Source organism: Phyllostomus hastatus, unplaced genomic scaffold (genome assembly GCF_019186645.2).
Source record: "Phyllostomus hastatus isolate PE091 unplaced genomic scaffold, TTU_PhHast_1.1 phas_scaffold_129, whole genome shotgun sequence".
Lineage (NCBI taxonomy): Eukaryota > Metazoa > Chordata > Mammalia > Chiroptera > Phyllostomidae > Phyllostomus > Phyllostomus hastatus.
The window spans coordinates 31713583-31733396 of NW_025334009.1; the positions used below are offsets into that span (position 1 = coordinate 31713583).

The window sequence follows — 19814 nt, forward strand, 5'->3', positions numbered from 1 at the left end:
TCTCTGGATTATTTTCTGGCACTTCCAATCCTTGCCTGAATTGGTGAGCAAGCCAACACTAATTTGGTGGAGCTATAGAGTCATTGTCAGAAGATTTTTGGATGAAATATGTCAAAACTAGACCATATGTGAAGGGCTAGGAGTCACCTGAGGATAAGCTGGTGTGGAGAACATGGCGCTGAAAGGGCAGAACTTGGGGAACCTGATGTCCAGCCTCAGCCCTGGGCCCCAGCCGAGGGCACACAGCACTGTGCTTTTCCAGACCTGCCTGCCTGCTGACCTGACTTGTCTGCTGAACCAGACAGTAGCAGCAGGCAGGGAAAATGCCTCCTCTTCACAAGGATGGGATGTTAGACTGTGTTGTTTAGCTTTTGAAGCCTCCCCCAACCCCACCACACACACCACCACCATGAAAATAGTTTCTGCGCTTTGCCTAATGACACATCTAACATGTTGAAGAATTACATTGTGAATGAATCCATTTGTTTCTTGGGTTCAATTTCCTTCTTTTGTCCCCTCTCCTCCACTTTTTGAATCCATTCTTTTCTGCAATGACAATTCCCTATTTTGTCCCCATGCACACCTATTCATCTTGCCACTGTAAACATCACTGACACAGTCTATATTCCTTTCTGTATTTCTCATTCACCATTTTATTTGTTTTTTTATACTTCAGTGTGTCTGAAGGCAGGGGGTTCAATTATCATTTTTCTCTTATTCCACCTTATTTTTTCTATGTAGACATTGCTCTTTTCTCTATCAATATTTTCTGTGCTTTTCTCTTCACATTTTCTCTTCTGGTATACTGTCTTGGTATTTATATCTTGAGGTTTTCCTAATAGCAAATTCTTTTTTTTTTAATCCATCCTCATCCCTCTTCTAGCCCTGGACACAGCCATCAGTAATAACCTTAACAGTGGCCTCCACTCAGGGAAGTTGTCAAGTTGATAAATATTGATATCTACCCTACCATTTTACCACCACTTTTCCACTAATGCATTTGGCTGGCATCAATCAGCTTGCTTGCCTTCTGTGAGTGCCCAGTAAGGGAACCGGTCCTGATCTGTCACTTATAAGTAATCTGCTCCACATTTCATCAAGAGCTGAAATACGAAAGAGAATATGGAGGAGAAGGAGAAGTAGAGGACAGAGAACAGGGCTAGCATGGCCCAGGAGGAAGGGGGATAGGGAGACCCACCAAGGCACGGAGAGGCAGCCTGGTATGCAGGTGAGAGCCCCCCTCTGCCCCCACCAGCCATATCCTCACTGCTTGAGGCAGCAGCTAGTGTTTAATGACCACTGTTCCTCTTTAGGATGTTAATCCTGCTTATCTCCTCCAATAAGGCTCCCCAGGGATGAAGATCTACATTGACCCCTTCACCTACGAGGACCCCAACGAAGCTGTCCGGGAATTTGCCAAGGAGATTGATGTATCTTTTGTGAAAATTGAAGAGGTCATCGGAGCAGGTATGGCTCTCTTCTCCCCTCATTTCTATTCTCTTAGTGTCCAAACATCTTCTGCCTACCACTCTAGGTGTTCTCTACCATCTTTCTCCCTAGAAGATGAATTTGACCATCTACAGTGTGTTTCTAGGTATCTTTGGGGGACCTTAATACTGGTGGTCATGTTTGGTGTTGCAGAGAAGTCAGCTGTAGTTTTAAAAGATTCAGAAATAACTCTGGAAATGGACCAACAAATTCAGATAAGGCAAAAGATGTAGAGTACTCAACTGAGAAGACTTTGAAAGAAATAGAAATTTTTAGAAGCTGAACCTAATATCCCACTCACTGACAATGACATCCCCATGCCTTCAGGCCAAGATTTCCTCCCATGTGTTCAGTTCTCTTTTCCTACATACATGCATTTGGGGATAGACAGTGATGAATTGAGGATGAGCCACTGTTTCCAGAAGAAAACCCACCCATAACCAAAGTTTCTACAGAAGATCTATGATATGAATGATAACACAAGACAAGTTTCACTCCCAAGAAACATGTGCTCTCATCCGTCTTACTGCATCAGAACAGAAACTCAGCCCAGCAGAGAGCTGACTGCCTGAGATGCTCTCAGGAAATCCTACCTAAAGACTGATCTAGAATTTTCATCACTCCTTAATGGATTGGTAGTTGAGTCAGCCAGACAATGAACCCAGCCTTATTAATGTAAATGAGTAAAATATCCCAAAATATCCTTACTTTATAAGTAATCTCTTTATTGCCTCCTCCGCTTTTTCCTTAAAAGATGTGTTTGCTTTGTGTCTTCTTTCCTACTTTTATTTTCTTCCACAACATTCTCTGTCTTGTCTTCTTCAATTCTTATTAGCCATTGTTCAAGCTCTTGTCACACTTATATGCTGAAGTCTTTTTAGCTCCTATGTCTAGAAGTGCTTTATTCATATATTTGAAGGGCCCTGGAATTGCCTCTTCCAATAATATTTTAACTCCATAAAATATGTTTAGTCAAAGTCTTACAGACAGCCACTCCATATTTTATCTTTAGGGGGAAAGTCATCGTTCTTCCATTCACTGCCTCCCTTAATGCGCTGAGGGGTCAAAAAGCCATCTGTGAAATTGGAAGTTGCATTTGAAAGCTTGCCCCATTAGGCCACTGTTTTCATGCTCTGGTTTTCCTCTTAAAGAGCTCCAGCCTCATGGCATCCCTGTGGTTGGTGCTGGGATCTCTGTCGGACATAACTCTCTCCTCCCACTCACCCCTTAGCAGTTCCAGCAGGCTGGCCATAATCTGATCCACATGAGTCTATACATATTTCCCATTGACTTTCATTAAATATGTTACTGAACCACGACTTTCACTTCTGTGCAGATAATTTTCTCTTCCTCCTTACACACTGACATAGTTAAGGACCCTGCCTTAGAAGGCTGGATACCAGATAAATTAGAGGATTACTCTTAGGGGCTCAGATTTCTCCAGTAAACTTGAAAGAGTGCTGGAAAGGTGGGCTTTTGGTCCCGCACCCTATTTCCCTACATTATTAATTGTTGTTATGTCATGTGGTAATGGTGCCAGTGGTTTAGAATGTTGTTATTTATGTCATGGGCTTAGAGCAATGTGTTGTGGACTGCATTTCATCCCAGAGAGTACACATCAACCCCATCACGCCTCTGTCAGGGGAGGAGTAAAAAGCCTTCTCACTTATGATCCTGTCAGGAACTTACAATGTGGGATGAGCTCACCAACTACTGAATGCCTAAAAAAGGACAATTGATGGCCATACTTCACCCTTCGCCTTCCATTTTTGTGTAGCCTTTGCTGATGCTTGTGCATTGTGCTCAGAGAAGCTCAGCCCTCTTTGTGGCTCACATGGTACTGGGGAAGGATTGATGCATTCAGCAGTTCATAAGATGCCCAGCAGCTTGGATAAAGGCCTCTGCCTGGTTGCTGCTGACCACCCTCTACCAGACACCCATTTCCTTAAGGCTAAGAAATCCCACAGCTAATCCCTGTGGATAGTAATTCACTATGCCTAACTCCGTTCCATTTTAACAGAAGATACTATCGCTTGGAACCAATCTTTATTGTCTCCAGTTCTTTTTCTCCTTTGTCCTATTCTTGCTTCTCCCACACCCTTCCTCATGGAGACTGGCTTCACTTTGTGCTAAAACAGCTGGTATGAGGATGAGTTCAAAAAATTTTTTTTGTAAGGTAAGATTTATACAGTATAATTGGCATTATTTCTCTTAGCCAGCCAGATTTGGTGCAGGGGGCAAAAACTGGGTTGCAGAATGGTAACAAAACATTAAAAGAAGAATCAGAAGTCATTTTGTTCTTCCTTCACTTGCTTCTTCGTCAAGCTCTTATTGGACACTACTTGCATGCTGGATGTGGAATTCCAGAGGTGAACAAACCACTCTTCCCCTCATATGTCTGACAGTCTCAATGACAAATAGCACATGTACAAAGTGTTGGGCCAATACAGCAGTGTTCAGCATTATTCTGGGAATGGTTAGGGGTATCGGGAAGATTTCACAAAGGAGATAACCTTTGGCCTGAGCTTTCAAAGGTGAAAACTAGTAGAAAACCATAAGTTTCTGTGAAACTCATAAGGTAATGGGACAAAAGAGAAAAAATTAATGATTTAAGGAAGAAAATTAACACAACGTTCTGTCAGTGGTGTGCTGGGGCCAGCTTCAGTACCTTGCAAAAGCCAATTGCATGCATCTCTTCTCAGCCCCATGTTCAGTGACATGATGTTGGTGGCTTGACATCAACCACAGTAGGAGTATTTACGCCATGGGAATTGGCAAATGATAAAAAAACAGGGGTATTGGTTTCTTTGTTTTTGAAGGGCTGGTACTTGAACACTTACCAGCAGACTTCCAGGCTGTGTAAGGTTATTTTGAAGAGATTGCAGAGGAACCAGCCCATACCTGCTGAGTCAGAGCCAGAAGAGGGGGTCATGTTTGTTACAGAAGGGATTAAATTGGGAGTGCAAGGTCCTTATTCATTAAACATTGGTTCTGAGGTCTGTGCCTGAGATTGTAGTAGGACCTGGAAAATACAGTGAGGGCCTAATAATCCTGCCCTGCAGGGGTTATTTTCTAACATAGACACATAGTGCCGCTCCATCATAAGAGGAGGACAGGTAATTGACAGCTAAGTTGAGGGGCCCAGAGAACACACAGAGGTGAAAAAAGGAGAGGCGTGATAGCAGGAAGTAACTCAAGGAACAGGGACCTGGGGGACCCTGAGGATGTGGAGGCTTTGGATGGGCTGATATTCCATGTAGCACATACTGAAAACAAGGAGGAGAGAAGGCTGCTGGAGAGAGATTTGCTGAGGATAAGTATTGAGCATCGAGGCTAGAGGAGCAGGCTGAGGCCTAGAGACCCAGAGATTGCAGTATAGATTCTGTCTTATAGAATATGGTGAACTCCTATAGGTTCCTGAGCAGGGTGACTGATAGAAATGAGGTAGCTCCTGAAACTGATAGATGCTGTGTTTGGAGTGGACTGAAAGGGGGTGATGGGGAAGGGTAGGTATTACCTTAGAGGCATGGAAACCAGTTATGAGGTTTTGCCTGGAGAGAGTTTGAGATAGTGGATGCTGGGATTGAGGTGGTAAGGAAGGCTGCACCGAAGTAACTAAACTGATCTAAACCAGAATGTATCCAATCATGGTGAATGGAGTGACTACTGGGCTTGATGATTAGAGTTGAGGGGAAATGTGGCATGGAGAAGAGCTATGGCCAGAAATAAGGGGCATCAGGTTAAACATCTTGGAGAGAGAGGAGGGCTGGCTGGCCCCCAAGGTGTGGGGAGTGGTGGTTATGCAGGCAAGTGAAGGCCAATGGAGTAAAATCTAGAAATTATGAGGATGAAGAATTGCATCAACTGCCAAGGTTTCTTCTAAAGTTGTAAAATATATTGAACAAATGAGCCAGGTGTGATACCATTCAAGAAGACTGAATTATAATTACTCATTGTCTTTATGTAGTTATTTAATCCTTATGTGTCATCACCAGGCTCAAAGTTCTGTGGGGACAAAGGGTCATTAGTGGTTTTATTAGTCTCATAGTTAGCCAAACGTGCTCAATTTAGTATTTGTCATATGGTTGAATGAAAGTAGATCCTTGGGCTGAAACTGGGGATAAAAACTGGGTAGAGTTCAGGAGAATGGGGAGAGATAGGAGAGAGCTGGAGTGAGATCATGTGTGTTCTGAAAGTGGCCCAGTGGAATGAAAGAGGACCAACCTTTCCTCTTCTCCCTGAAGATAATGGGAAAAACAGAAGTCTCTGTGGAGAGAGGGCAGCAAGCCATCTGGTGTCTTTGGAGCATATCAGCTCTTTGTAACCATGAATCCGACTAATAGGAGTCACCTCAAACATCAATTACAATGCACTGGTTAATTCTGATCAGTTTAGTCAGTAGACTCACCCAGAGCATAAATCAGGGTTGCCATGTATGACTGGGCCCTACAGCATGGACAGCACTCCTGGTTTGTACAGTGTGTAACCTATGTAACTATAGAGCAGCCCTGAGCATGACTGTGCAGTGCATGGAAATGCAGGTAGAGGTGTCAACAGAAGGTCATCCAGAGGAAGACATGCCAATTGTATTTTAATTAACAAACACATTCTCCTCTGACTCCAGCAGCTGCCAATTCAGCATTTCCACAGATTGGCTTATTGTGAGGAAGAAGAAGTCTTGTGGTGACAGGTCTGGGCATGGAGAGTCAGAGAAAGGCAATGGGTGAGGTGTGCAGATAGGAATGGGGCCAGCAAGGCCTGCTGCCTCTCTCTTTGAAGAAGATAGTGGGTTTCTTGGGGATGGTTTTGTAGAGAGGCTTCCTGCCAGCCTGACTTTCTTGGGCTCATTCAGAGTGAAGGTAAGCAGCATGAGGGTAGCCTCCTATTGGGTCTGAGTTACAGAAGGAAGTTTCTAAAAGAGAAAAGCAAATATGTCTTCAGTAATTATGATTAATATAGTTGACATGTACTGAACATGCATCATGTGCCTAACTGGCCTATATACTTTATAAGAATTGTTTCATTAACCTTCATAATAGCCGTGTGTGTGTGTGTGTGTGTGTGTGTGTGTGTGTGTGGCTGTGTGTGTGTGTGCACATGTGCAGTTAAACTGGTGGGGAAATCAACATTCAGAGGAGAGCTTGCTGAAGGTCAGGCTGCCAGTTGAATTGATGGTAGAACAAGAATTGAAACTGAGACAGGGCTGATCTGGGTCTGGTGAATCCCCACACTACCTGCCACTTTGGTTATTCTGCAAAAAGAGCAGCTAAGTATACTGGGACATTGCTTCTGGTGGTAAATTCTTCCAGCAGTTTGGAGGCCCAAGCCTCTTTGCTGGGAATGAGGATCCTGTCTGGGAATTCAGTATGCCCATGCCGTAGGCTGCAAAGACTGTCCCACATTTCCTGGGGACAATATGTTCTTCCTAGAATACCCTGCTCCCATGATCTGGTCCTCCTAATATGATCAGTTTTCTGCCTTAAGAAGGACAACAATGAGACCCAATATACTTAGCATTTTAATTATATGTGTTTACTTACATTAGGAAAATAAATCATAAGATAGGTATGCAGGTGTCCAACAACCACAAAATGCTACAACAAAAGAGAAAACTAGTCTGCTCTCACCATCTAGGTATTAGGTATTGTGGACACTATGGCCATTCCATCTCATTCACCAATTCCAGCAGCCTGGTAATGGTGCCTGGGGGACTCTGCTGAGAAGAGAATAGGGTTGTAATCAATTAGTAATGCCCACCCTGAGTGCCGGGTCAGGAGGCAGCGGAATGCCTGCCATGGTTTTACTATCCCTGGTTCAGCAATAACCTACTTATCCTGCACAGGCTCATGTGATAAAACTTGCTGGAAATCATACTTTCAAACCTAGTTTAAATTTATTCTTTAAAAGTCACTTTTCTGATGGAAGCCTGAATTAGTAACTAGAAGCTCTGCTTTCCCTTTTCCCCCCTAAGGCAATTTGTGACTTCAAAATGCTGCAAAAAAAAAAAAGTGCAATTGTGTGTAGATTTGAGCTGCACACAGCCAATAGCTAATACTCAAAATACCTGCTGGCAGGTTGGACGTTTCACTTTCAAAAATTGAAAATTCTTTTCTTCTGATTTTATATTTAATAGTTGAGGTATTTAATGCTGCTGAACCACTTTTTTTTCTTCCTCTTTTTGCCAAGGAAGGTAGGAAAGGGGAACTGGCAAGGAGCTGCAACTTGTAGGGAGTAATTTTAGCAGCTCTCTGGGAGCACAATCACAGGAACTGGCTAAATGACCCTCAGCTGACAGCCTGGAGGGTGGTGGTTCTCAGATTTGAGCCAGGCACCAAAATCACCTGGGGGCATTTTAAAACCCAAGTCACAGGGCCTCATCTACTGAGCTTCTGATCCAGCAGGTCTAAATGGGGTTCAAGAATCTGCATTTTCTAACAAGGTCCCAAGTGATGCTGATGCTATTGGGTAGGAACCATGCTTTCAGAACCTTTACCGAGAGCCACTGGCCACCAAATTGGCCTGAAGCTAGAACTGAGGCCTAGCCATGGGGAAGTTTTGCAGTAGGAGAGGCTCCAAGGTCAGCTGCAAAGACACATGCCAATCAAAGTCCAGCCAGATCAAAATTAGGCTGGCTGCACTTACTGTCAGTAGAGGATCTGCATAGAAAGAATCAACCACAATCACTACCCAATCATTCCTTATAAACATCTATTTTAAATACAATGATAATGCTCAATTTGTTGAAAACATTTTCTAAGTATGATGCATTTTTATTAAAAAAAAGTGAAAACTGGATGACTGTGATTTGGAGATCATGTAAAAGACTGTGGCAAATTAAAAAGCACCATAGACCTCAAGCTCTGGCCCTCATTATAGGAAAGGTATCAAAAAATCAAACATAGTTTCCTGAGAATAGTATGTAAACCTGAAGTCAAAGATCATTGGTGACAGTAGTTTCTTGACTATCAGCCATATAAGGCTCTGATTTTCTGTTCATTACTAATAATGACAATATGCCCATTGACTCCCATTCCTGATGAGGTTATGCAGATGCTAGAGCGCTAGAGCCCCCAGACGTTAGCACCCTAGGCCTACGTGGGGACATCCTCCATCCCCGGATACCAGATATGGCAGTGGGGCTTTCCCACTACCCCTGACAAAAAAACCTGCTGTGTCTTGGGTGAACCTCCTTCAAGTCTGAAGAAACCTAGTTTTCCTTCCTTTTCTCTTCCAGTCCCCACCCACACTCCCAACCCAGATGTGTCTCCAACAGTGTGTGGTTTACGAAGCACTTTTCTCACAGACTCCACACCCTGTTAGGAAGGTCTATTAGTCCATCATTTCTTTTCATTGCACAGAGGTGAGAAAGCTAAGGCTAGAGAAGTGATAGGCCCAAAGTTGGATATTGGGCTCGGCATAGATTTGAACTTCCTCTACTCCTGGCCAGAGTTTCTCCCAACTGCGCTCGGGGCCATTTAATTATAGGGTGGAGCACAGTCTCTGAGTGAGGCTAATGGATTAAGTGACTTCTTTGCGGTTGGTGCTTGGCAAACTTCTGGGCTTGGAGAACATGACATCATTTCTTTGCCAGACAAGAAAGGAGCTATTTTTACAGAATCACCGTTCTTTAAGCCACTGCTTTCCAGTGATTGCTGAGAACATTTCTGAGAGAAGTAATGACCACCACCATTATGATCAACTGACTACAAAGTCCATCTCTCCCGATCCAAGGAGAGCATTTTTTAAGGCTTTATTATTTTTTAGAGAAGTTTTAGGTTCACAGCAAAATTGATGGGAAAGAACAGAGATTTCCCACATGCCCCCTGCCCCTACGCATGTGCAGCCTCCCCCATTATCAACATCCGGGACCAGAGTGGTACATCTGTTAAAACTGATGAACCTACATGGTCACCCAAAGTCTCTAGTTTACAGTAGGGGTCACTCTTGGTGTTGTTTGTTTTATGGATTTGGACAAATGTATAATGACTTATATCCACCACTGTAGAATCATACAGCGTAGTTTCACTGCCCTAACAATCCTCTCAGGAAAGCATTTTTTATCATTTTAAAAAACCATGTAATGAGAATCCCCTCCCCGATAGGAGGTAACTTAAAGCTAAAGTGGTAGAAGCACTTGACGAGACATCAGCCACAGAGATTAAACTATAAAATAACATTTGTCAATGAGGAAAGTCATGTGATCCACACCATTCCATGTAGAGAGAACTTTCCAAAGCCACACACTCATTGGTTTCTTCCTTCTTTCTGCCCACTCACATGTATAAAGCCCACCCTCTGCATCGGGCCCTGTGCAGTGCAAGGCAGCCTGTATGCGAGCACTACTTTGAAAGGACTTAAATGGTATATTCCAGGACCTCTGGCAGTTTACTCCCTAATCTATTTGAATCTGTTGGGTGGTTTATGTCTGTGGTTCTCAACAATGGCAGCACTGAAGAAACACCTGGGTGGCGAGGCCTGGCTTCAGGGGACTGTGACCAGTGCTGTCATGCTGGGCCCCATGCTCAGAAGGGCCTACACTTAGTTTAATGCTCTGCTGTCACAGTCTTAAAGTTCTTGATAAATTTTGAGCAAGGAATTCTGCATTTCCATTTTGCACCAGACCCTACAAATCATGTAGCCAGTTCTGTAAGAAGCTTTTAAATACATCATGCCCAGGCTGCAGCCAGAGCAACTAATCGGTATCACTGTTGGTGGAACCCAGGCTTTGGTACTTTGTAAAGTTTTCCAGGTGATTACAGTGGCAACCAACTTCAGGAACCACTGGTGTAGAACCAAAGTCCTCACCCAGGTGCTTATATGTGTGTTGTGGGGAATATCAGTGTCACCTGGAGCACTTTTCCAAACTTCACACACTGGTACATTCAATTGATAAATTGATTCCTAAATGTTCTGATCCCACCTGACTAGCCAGGCAGGGACATCTATGAGACAGCTCCACTGTGTCTGCTGTTCCCTGGACACTGAATTGCTGTGACAGTAACTGTACAGTTGGGGCATGGTGATCCCTGGATTATAACTTCATATCCACACAGCTCTGTTCCCTGTGGCACTGCTAACCTAGCACCCCTACCAGGAGGCAATATGGTAGGAAAAAGGGAGGGCCTGGACCACAGCCCTTCATCTGACTCACACTTCTGGAGTTTGGGGCATGTTTTCTTTGTGCCTCAGTTTCCTTATTAGTAAAATGGAGATAATAATAACAAACTTATGAAGGTATTGTGAGGATTGATAAAATAAGTCCTGCAAAGAGCCTAGCACAGTGCCTGACACACAGTAGGTGGTCAATAAATGTTGGTGCAATATCTCCTCCAAGAAGAAATATGATCATAACTTTCCCCTCAACTCTCAACTATGTCTTTTCACTGAAAGAAAATAGAACTCATTTTTATAATAAGGAAGAAATACCAATATTCTTCAGTTAGAATACTTATCAAATATGCAATGTGTATTCATTCAGCTCATAGTTATTGAATATCTGCTAGGTTAAGGTATAAGAGGGATGGATTCCATATATATATATATATATATATATATACACACACACACACACACACACACACACACACACACACACATATGGATACACATGTATATACATATATATGCACACACATATATACATGTATGTGGACACCTGCATGTACATGCTCACACATACTGTACACACACACATATACATACACATACGCACAGATATAACAGGTCACTATTTAGTACTTTCCTTTAAATTTTACTCATTTGCTTATTGTAACAATTTATACAACATAAAAGTAACTAAACTAAGTTTCCTAATCTGTGCTTTCCCACTCCTATTCCCACCATTCTAGGGTAACCATTTAAAAAATAATTTGACACTAAAAATATCTTTGATGCAATTTTTAAAAATATTGTTTTGTATACAAACACATACCCCATAGGGGTACCTACTACATAGCACATTCTATAACTTGCTCTTCTTTTCTTTGCTTAACAATACAATGTGGACATCTTTTGAAATCAGTACATGTCACTCATCTATTAGTTTTCACTAGCTCATGGTATTCCACAGGAGGTGGTGTCATTTTCATCTGTCTTGAGTGATGGTCATACAGTGTTTGGTTATAGAAGATGCTACAGCAGACAGCCTTTTATAAAAATGTAAATACTGGCACTTCTACTTCTTATGGATAGAGCAGAGATAGAGCCTCCAGCAATTTAGAACCCAAGAATGGACAAAGCAAAAGCCAAACAAAAATAATAAATATGATGCCTCAACTTTTATCTACATGCCTACCATGAAGGTACCAGGCAGGCACTATAGTGGGGTATATAGGCTATGAACGTGAATGAGACTCAGCCTGACCTCATGCAGTTCACCAAAGCTGCATGTGATTAAATGTGAAGACCAATGCTACACATGATATGTCTTTTAGTATTGTAAGGTCCATGTTGCAATCTTCTTAATGCTGCTTAAGCCAACCTCTACTCTTTCTATATTCTAACAAGTTCCATTGACTCCTGAGCAGTTTTGCATGAAAAACCCTTTCATGCAGCTTCCTTCCAATCTTTTTTGTAGCAAAAAACAAAAGGAACTCCTAACTGAATCACAGCGGAGATGTTAACTGACTTTTCTAATGTGGCCAGTAATTTATCTGATTGCTCCCAGTGTGGTCCATCATTTTCCTCCAGAAGCTGAAAGTAAAGAGGATAGTTTTCCCAGCGGAAAGCCATGTTTCTCCTGTCAGCCCTTTGACACACATTTCAGTGATGCACTTACAAGTAGACATTAAACTGCTTCCCATGAAAGAACTGGAAGTTAGAAAACCAAGTTAACCCATAAAATAACTTTTAAAAGTACATTTAACAAAATTCAACAGATTTTTTTAAGCAGCTAGGAAAGTGTCACCAGATTGCTTTACCCCTGGTGATTTTATCACAGAAATGTTTAAATGCAGTGGCACCCGTGGAGGTCTGCAACTCCTGTTTGCTTGGGGAATCCACATACTGTTCAGTTTCCAGGAGTGCAGTTAGCTGCCAGCCTCCAGCTGCAGCACCTTCAGGTTCTGCCCCAGCCAGTGACTGAGCATGGGGGAATGCTAGGGCCTGGAAATTTCTGGAATGGGCATTCTTTGTTCTGGAGCTCCCCGCTGGGTTGGACTAGATTGTCAGATCTGCAGTGCAGTCTGGGGTTCTCCTTGTCCATAAGTAACTACTTCCACATTTCTTTTCATACTGTTAGGTTTGCACGGTGATCTGGGATTCTGGCCAATTAGGCTCCTTCCCCTTTTATCCTTCACAGTGTCTGCTAACCTCCCTTCCTAACTCTTCAGAGCCTGCCTTCTGAAGGACCCGATAGGCACAGACATTTTCAGGGCAACACAAGAACATTAATGCTATTCATTTTGTTCAAAAAACTAAAAATGTGAATATATCCCCTAGCTCCATGGCACATTCTTGTGCCATGCTCTGCTAAAAATGAATGTTGACTTTGCAAAATTGACCCCTCACTTCAGTTATTCAGCTGGGGCACAAATGAAAAATCCAATATGGGGTAAAACAAACTCTTTTATATGAACGAAGTCCAGCCATTGTTAATATAACAAGTACAGTTTGTAGGACATCGATGTAATCTAGCAGTCAAGGAGGGTGGACTAGAATGCACATGTGTGAACATTGACAACTTCACTGTATTAGTCAGTGAGGGTGGTGGATACTTTTTGTGTGGCTGTTGCATTCAAAATGACTGAGTGAGTAGAGCAACGAATCTACATTAAATTTTGCATTAAGCTTGAATGTTCCTCCATGAAAACATTTTGAGTGATTCAGAAGGCTTTTAGGAATGATGTAATGAGTTCAGCACAAACAAAAGGGTGGCACAAACGCTTCAAAGATGGTTGAGAATGTGTTGAAAGTGATCCATGTTCTGGAAGGCCTGCAACAAGCAGAACATAAAAGCATGTTGAGTGCATACAGGCTACAATACACAAAGATCAGCTTCTGACTGATCAGCATCTAGTGCAAGAACTAGAAGCTGATCTGGGGACTCCAAAAACTACTATGTCTGAAATTTTGATGTGGAATCTTGGCATGAAACATGTCAGGGAAAAAGTTGTTCCCTGGCTTCTGCTACCAAGCTGAAGAATCATCGTGCTGCCGTCGCTAATGGCTTGATTCAAACCTCTACCAGTGAACCAGACTTCCTCAAGGTCATAATGCTGGGAGACCTGTGTGAGGTCCCAAGGTGCCTACTTTGAAGGGGACTTAGGCATCATTGTCCTGTGTACAATGTTTCTTATATCTTCTTCAATTAATGTCTCTATTTGTTATAATACTGACTGGATGCTTTCTGGACAGGCCTCAGTATTCTGAAATTCCACTTTAGTTACTCAAACTATTTCTAAGATCTGGGCTAAGGAACGTGTTTTAGTATTCCTTCTTTGTTTGCCTTGAACTGATTAGAGCCAAGTCATCATCATTACAATGAGATAGCACTATTTCCACTTCTGCCTCTCTAATCACAATTCCACTTTAAGCACCATTGTTTTTGGTAAGCTGCCTCCCTATGTGGTTCCACAAACTGAGAAGGAAGCAGGTAATAACTGCATTCTTGTTGCAGGAGAGTTTGGAGAGGTGTACAAGGGGCGTTTAAAACTTCCAGGCAAAAGGGAAATCTATGTGGCCATCAAGACGCTGAAAGCTGGGTACTCAGAGAAGCAGCGTCGGGACTTTCTGAGTGAGGCGAGCATCATGGGACAGTTTGACCATCCCAACATTATTCGTCTGGAGGGTGTGGTAACCAAAAGTCGGCCGGTCATGATCATCACAGAGTTCATGGAGAATGGCGCCTTGGATTCCTTCCTCAGGGTAAGAGAAGCTCAGGGGCATGGATGATGTTAGCACTGCTGGACACTGGGGAATCCTGGCTGGGGAGAAATGTCCATGTGAGGATAACCTGCCATTCAGGAATTGCCCCATAAAATGTGGGTGGGTGTTGGAGGTGTTTATGAGATTAACATATTTGTTGCTAAAAGAAAAGAACAAAGAGTTTGTGGACCCCTCAGGAGGAGGATGGCATATTGCAGGGCCTTGATAAATGCTTGATGGACAAATAAGAATGGATAGATGGGGACAAAGAATGGCCATCCTAGAGACTGAAGAGACTTTCAGCTGCTCCATAGCCCCGTGTGATTCATGCAGATGCCAGTGGCCACCTTTTTCCTAGCATGCTGCTCTCCTCTCCAACCAGTTCTCATCATGTGCAGTTCACAGATGAAACAGGTTGCCTTTTTCTGGTGCCTGGGCCACCTGCCTTCTGGGCAAGAAAGGGAAAGATTAGGTCACCAGCATCCACAAGTCTTTTCTGGGGTCGATGAAGAATATGATTCCCTTTCAACCTGCAGCACAGGTAGGAGTGCCTTGAAGGCCTATGGCTGGGAAATCTGTAAGACCTTTCTCAGTGTGCCCAAATGGAGCCACACTGGAACCATTTTCATCTCTGTGAGGTATCACAGAGCTACTCAGAGAAGGGGTGAGTGCAGGTGGCCATGATGCTGATGCCTGGGGAATGGAGGCTGATTAAACAAAGGTCAAGGAGCAAGGCCTCTTTGGGACAAAAGGTTCAGCTGGGGATTTCAAGGGAGCCTGAGAGCAAAGAGGGCAGCACCAAAGTATGGGGCAGGGTCTTCTAAACAAGGACTTCAGGGTAATACCAAGTAGCAGACTATGCCTATCACCAAAGCTATCAAAGAGTAGCTCTAGCTGCAGAACAAAGAACCAGTTGTAGTCAGTCATTGAAACATTCATGGGGTGACTGCTCTGGTTACTTGCTGTACTGGGTGCTGGGCTTTTAGAGATGAAAGAGACATTTCTCTAATACTGTGTAACAAATAATGCCAAGACTTTAGTGGCTTAGCACAACAATAATTTATCTTGTTCATGAAAATGCAATTGGAATGGGCATCTTCATTCCATGGGGTGTCAGATGGGGCAGCTCAAGGGGTGAGGCCTGGAATCATCCTAAGTCTTGTCACTCATGGGTCTTGTGGTTGATGCTTGGTTTCAGTATCTCTCCACATGACCTGCTTGGGCTTCCTCAAGCAAGCTGGAACCCCAAAATAAGCATTCCCAGAGGAGAAGGCAAAAGTTATATCTGCTTTGTAACCTGGCTTCAAAAGTCACACAGCATCACTTCAACCATAGTGATGGGCCTACCTAATGCAAGGGCAGGAAACAGGTCCCATATTTTGATGAAGCACAGCAATTTAATATGTTCTTACACATAAGGGATGGGGGTCCTGTTATGTCCATCTTAGAGCATGCAACGTACCACAGAAGTCCCTGCCCCCAAAGACCCTAGTGTCCAAATCTTCCAGCAAACATATGCCTATATTATACTTCTGTTTCCATGCATGGAATACAGAGGTATCATAAGCAAAGAACTGAAATCTCACTGGGGAAGCCAAGGAAGACTTCAAAAAGGATGGAGAACTTATCTGATATTGGAGAATGAGGAATCTGTAGACAGGTGGAGGAGCAGGCAGGTGAAATGAAAACAGTGGAAGAGTGTGTTCAAGGACCAGAGTCAGCATTGCCTATTTGGTAATCTGTCAGCAGCTGTGTGGTGGCTCCAAAGCTCAGGAGCAGAGCTTAGGAGCTGCAGTGTTTCAGAAAGGTAGCTGGGGTACTTGTCTAGAAGTGGTATTTGCATAGTATTGAAACTAGCTTTGTAGGGCAAGCACACACTTTTTGCCTTGTCTGAATCATTAAGCAGTAGTGCCTCCCTTTTTTGGTGGAGTTGGGGGGACAACAGATGTAGATTGTGGACCCCATGTGCTTTGCCTGGCACAGCCTTCTTGAGGGTATAGATTATGCCTTGTGTTTTGCCCCCCTGGTACGTAGCACAGCAAGTGCATGGTAAATGCTAGTTGAATGAGAAATCCAAATAAGCATTTCTGGGACAAAAATGTTCCAGAGTGACAAGAGAAGTGTAGTTATTCTGAGTAAGCCTGGTCTCTTGTCCATGCATCCACCCCTCTCATGTAGGATCATGGATGGACCATGCTTCCTAAGGGTGTTTGTTCATGGTCAGAGCTCTCATGAAAACAGTCAAATAAAAGTGAATAGAAGGTGATGTTAGAAGAAAAAGTGTTTTCTGGAATGATCCTCCAAACCCTTTTGGGTGTCATTCGTTTCTTACATGTCACCGGACAGTACTTCACAGAGAGTCACAACATGATCTGGGACTATGATCAGATCCTCTCTCTCTGGATGGTGCAAGGAACAGGGAGATTCATTCTCAGGAGGCTGTGGGAAATCAAAGCCGCACAGTGTTGCTCTGCACAAGGCTATTTCCATTTGGAGCCCAGGACATGGGTGCATGTTGGACACCATTATTTTTCATGATGATGAGGCCTGGATGGTAGGAGAAAAGCTAGGGGCAAGAGTGGAGCACAGAAAAACCAGAGAGAAAGGGTGGCAAGAAAGGAACGACCAGAGCAGGCAGCGCCAGGAGGAAAGGGGAAATGAAGCGTTTCTGACTCCTCGCACGGCATGGAGGCAGGTAATCTATAAATCTAATTTCAGCCTTACTAGCAAACCCTGGAGCATAGCAACATTAATTGATGTATCTGCTGCTTGATAAAATCTAAAAGTAGGTCATCAGTTAAGTTCTGTAGGTCCATCTTCTGAGAAGTGGAATAACTTTAGGATCACCATTCAGAGAAAAAAGGGGTTAATCCTCAAAATGTGCAGTTGTTTCCTCCCTCCAACTGGTCCTTTCACACTGGATATGGAATCTTTGGAGAGTGGAAACAGCTACTGCTCTGGGTCAGCATCTGAGAGGCTCTGGGCATTGGGGACCCAGTAAGCCCACTGGACATGACTTCTCACAGTCCACTCAGGCTCTTCTTCCATTGTGGGACTTAGAATCCCTCACATTCTGGAGGGACTGGAAACACCATTATTCTTCAAGCACACATTCAATGTGTTCATTGTATTCCATTTTTTCCCAAATGTCTGCCATGGATTATGTAGCATGCAAATCTATAATTAAATACTTGTTTCCTTGTTGGCATTCAAATTCAGGGGATTGAATCTCAGAGGCTCTTCCATAATCTTATGAACAACCCCCAATTTTCATCAATGTCCCACGCTTGAGCCAGCAAGGTCGACATGCTCTGTAAGGCTTTTGTGCCTAAAATTTGGCCTTATGGTTGCTGCTGGTTCATTCACAGATGGTCATAACTGAAAGACTCTTGGAAGTCACTGAGCAGTGACAAATGGAGACATTTCTCATCAGGGAAGCTCATTCATGGGCTGAAACTAGACAACAGCCACCCAGATGTCAGGAAGAGAACACCAGATTGGGAGCCCTGAAACCGGGGTTCTGCTTTGGGCTCTGCTATGAGTCACCCTGTGGCCTTGAACAAATCTGTTAACTCAATTTCCCAATCTATAAACTAAAGGCATTGAGCTGGATGATCTTGAAAGGTCCCTTTCAGTTAAAAAAAAAAATCTATGATTCATTCTCTTCAAACAAATCAAATAAGGGTTTCATTTCCTGAAGTGGATTTGTCAATGAAAGTTGAAATACCTAAATCCTTCCTGTCTAATAAAAGGGCCAGCAAGTAGCTTCAGTGAATTTGAAGAAAAGCAATTTCAGCAGAAAGCACTTCATGAAGGGAAGAAAGTTTAAATCACTTCACCTAGGCTGTATTTCTTCTGTGTGCTGTGTTTTTACCATGTGCTCAGTGTGGCAGATCTTTTCCCAAAGTCACTAAGAAACCTCTCTTTTTTTCTAATCTTGTTTGTTTTTCTATGCTGATGTTCATATCCCTGGAAGTTCTTCCTGGGAAGTTATACCAATGAAATGAACATAAAACAGCTGAAATGTCAGAAAATCTTAATATGCTTGTATCTTTAAATTTCACCAAGATTATGAACTCAACAAGCATGACCCTGTCTTATCATTATATGTGATTACCCTGCAGATCCTAAAGAAAATGTATTAGCCTTCGCAAAGTCAGCATATTTCAATGGAAAAGGCACTGGAGTTAAAAGAGTCAGAGAAGTATAGCATGTATGTAGTAGAAATGTCTCTACTTTTTATTTCCATTGCCATGGCAGACACCATTAATCAATCATGGCTTCTTTTCCTGTGAAGCTTATACACAGCTTTATTCTCCACCCAGCATTTGAGACAGCCATTACCAATTGATCAGAGACGGAATGCCAGTAGAAACATAATTTGCTGTTCTAGACTTAGAATCTTGTTGTAAGCCAAAACCACACTGAGTGATTGAAGGCTGATCACTTAAACTTTCTGGATTTAATTTATCTTCTCTATGAAAACAATATACTATTGCCTGCCTTTCACAGAACAAATTTTAAGGATTAGAACATATCTTTGAAGTATGACTTGCCATTCAAAAGTCAAGTAAAGGAAGAAGTCAGTGTTTATTGATTAACTAATCCAAACTTCAGGCTTGTATCATTAGTTTCTAATCATATGCTACTCCAGTTGAAGCGGGGAAGCTATCATATGCCAACCTGTTGAGCTCAGAATGGCCTGTGAACTAGATTCTCCACGGGCAATGGTCCTAGAGTGTCTTCCACACTTACCTAGAACCCGCAGTTCTGGCCCTAGGTGTCCTCGGTCTCTCTCACCAGGCACCCCAGGTACATGGGATAGGTGATTTGTGTGACACTATGATAATACCAGCAACCATTGCTGCTGTCTTAGTGTTCACTGGGCCCTGAGATAAGCCCTTTTACATGTATCATCTCATTTAACCTCACCATAATCCTATGAAGCATGGACACTATGGGCACTATGTTCTTATTTTACAGATGTGAAAATTAGTACTCCAGAGGTTAAATGACTTGACCAAGAGCATGCATCCAGTGAGTGGCAGACCCTGGATCCAACCTGGGTCTGTCTGGCTACAAAACCTTGAATTTTAGCTATTTATTGGCTCTTGTTGGCCCTACAAACTCTAAGGATGATTGATCTAAATTTTAAAACAAATTAGATCATAAAACAGGCCTATGAAGACTTAAATGACTTAATGTAGAAACATAGACAAGTTACTGTACATGATTTCAACATTGCTCTTCTCAAAACTGTTGACCACCACCACCAGGGCCTTCCCTAACGTCTGTATACAAGCTGGCTTCTTTAGGGAGACATTCATTTTCAACCGCAGTGTTGTCTACATGCATGGAGAGGAAGTAACGACCTGAATTGAAAACGTATGACCCTGTGACTTCAGGCTGAGTGAGAACAGAGTTTATAATAGACAGAAGGTGCATGAGAGCTTTCTGAGGAG

At 42.9% G+C, this 19814-nt stretch overlaps 1 protein-coding gene across 1 annotated transcript in view; it reads left to right on the forward strand.

The window, feature by feature from the left end:
* EPHB1 (EPH receptor B1) overlaps positions 1-19814 on the forward strand; it is a 417172-nt gene that overhangs the window by 350027 nt on the left and 47331 nt on the right. Inside the window, exons 10-11 of the mRNA XM_045857296.1 lie at positions 1345-1467; positions 14105-14352. Coding sequence (XP_045713252.1) covers positions 1345-1467; positions 14105-14352 — 371 coding nt within the window. The remainder of the gene's footprint in view (positions 1-1344; positions 1468-14104; positions 14353-19814) is intronic.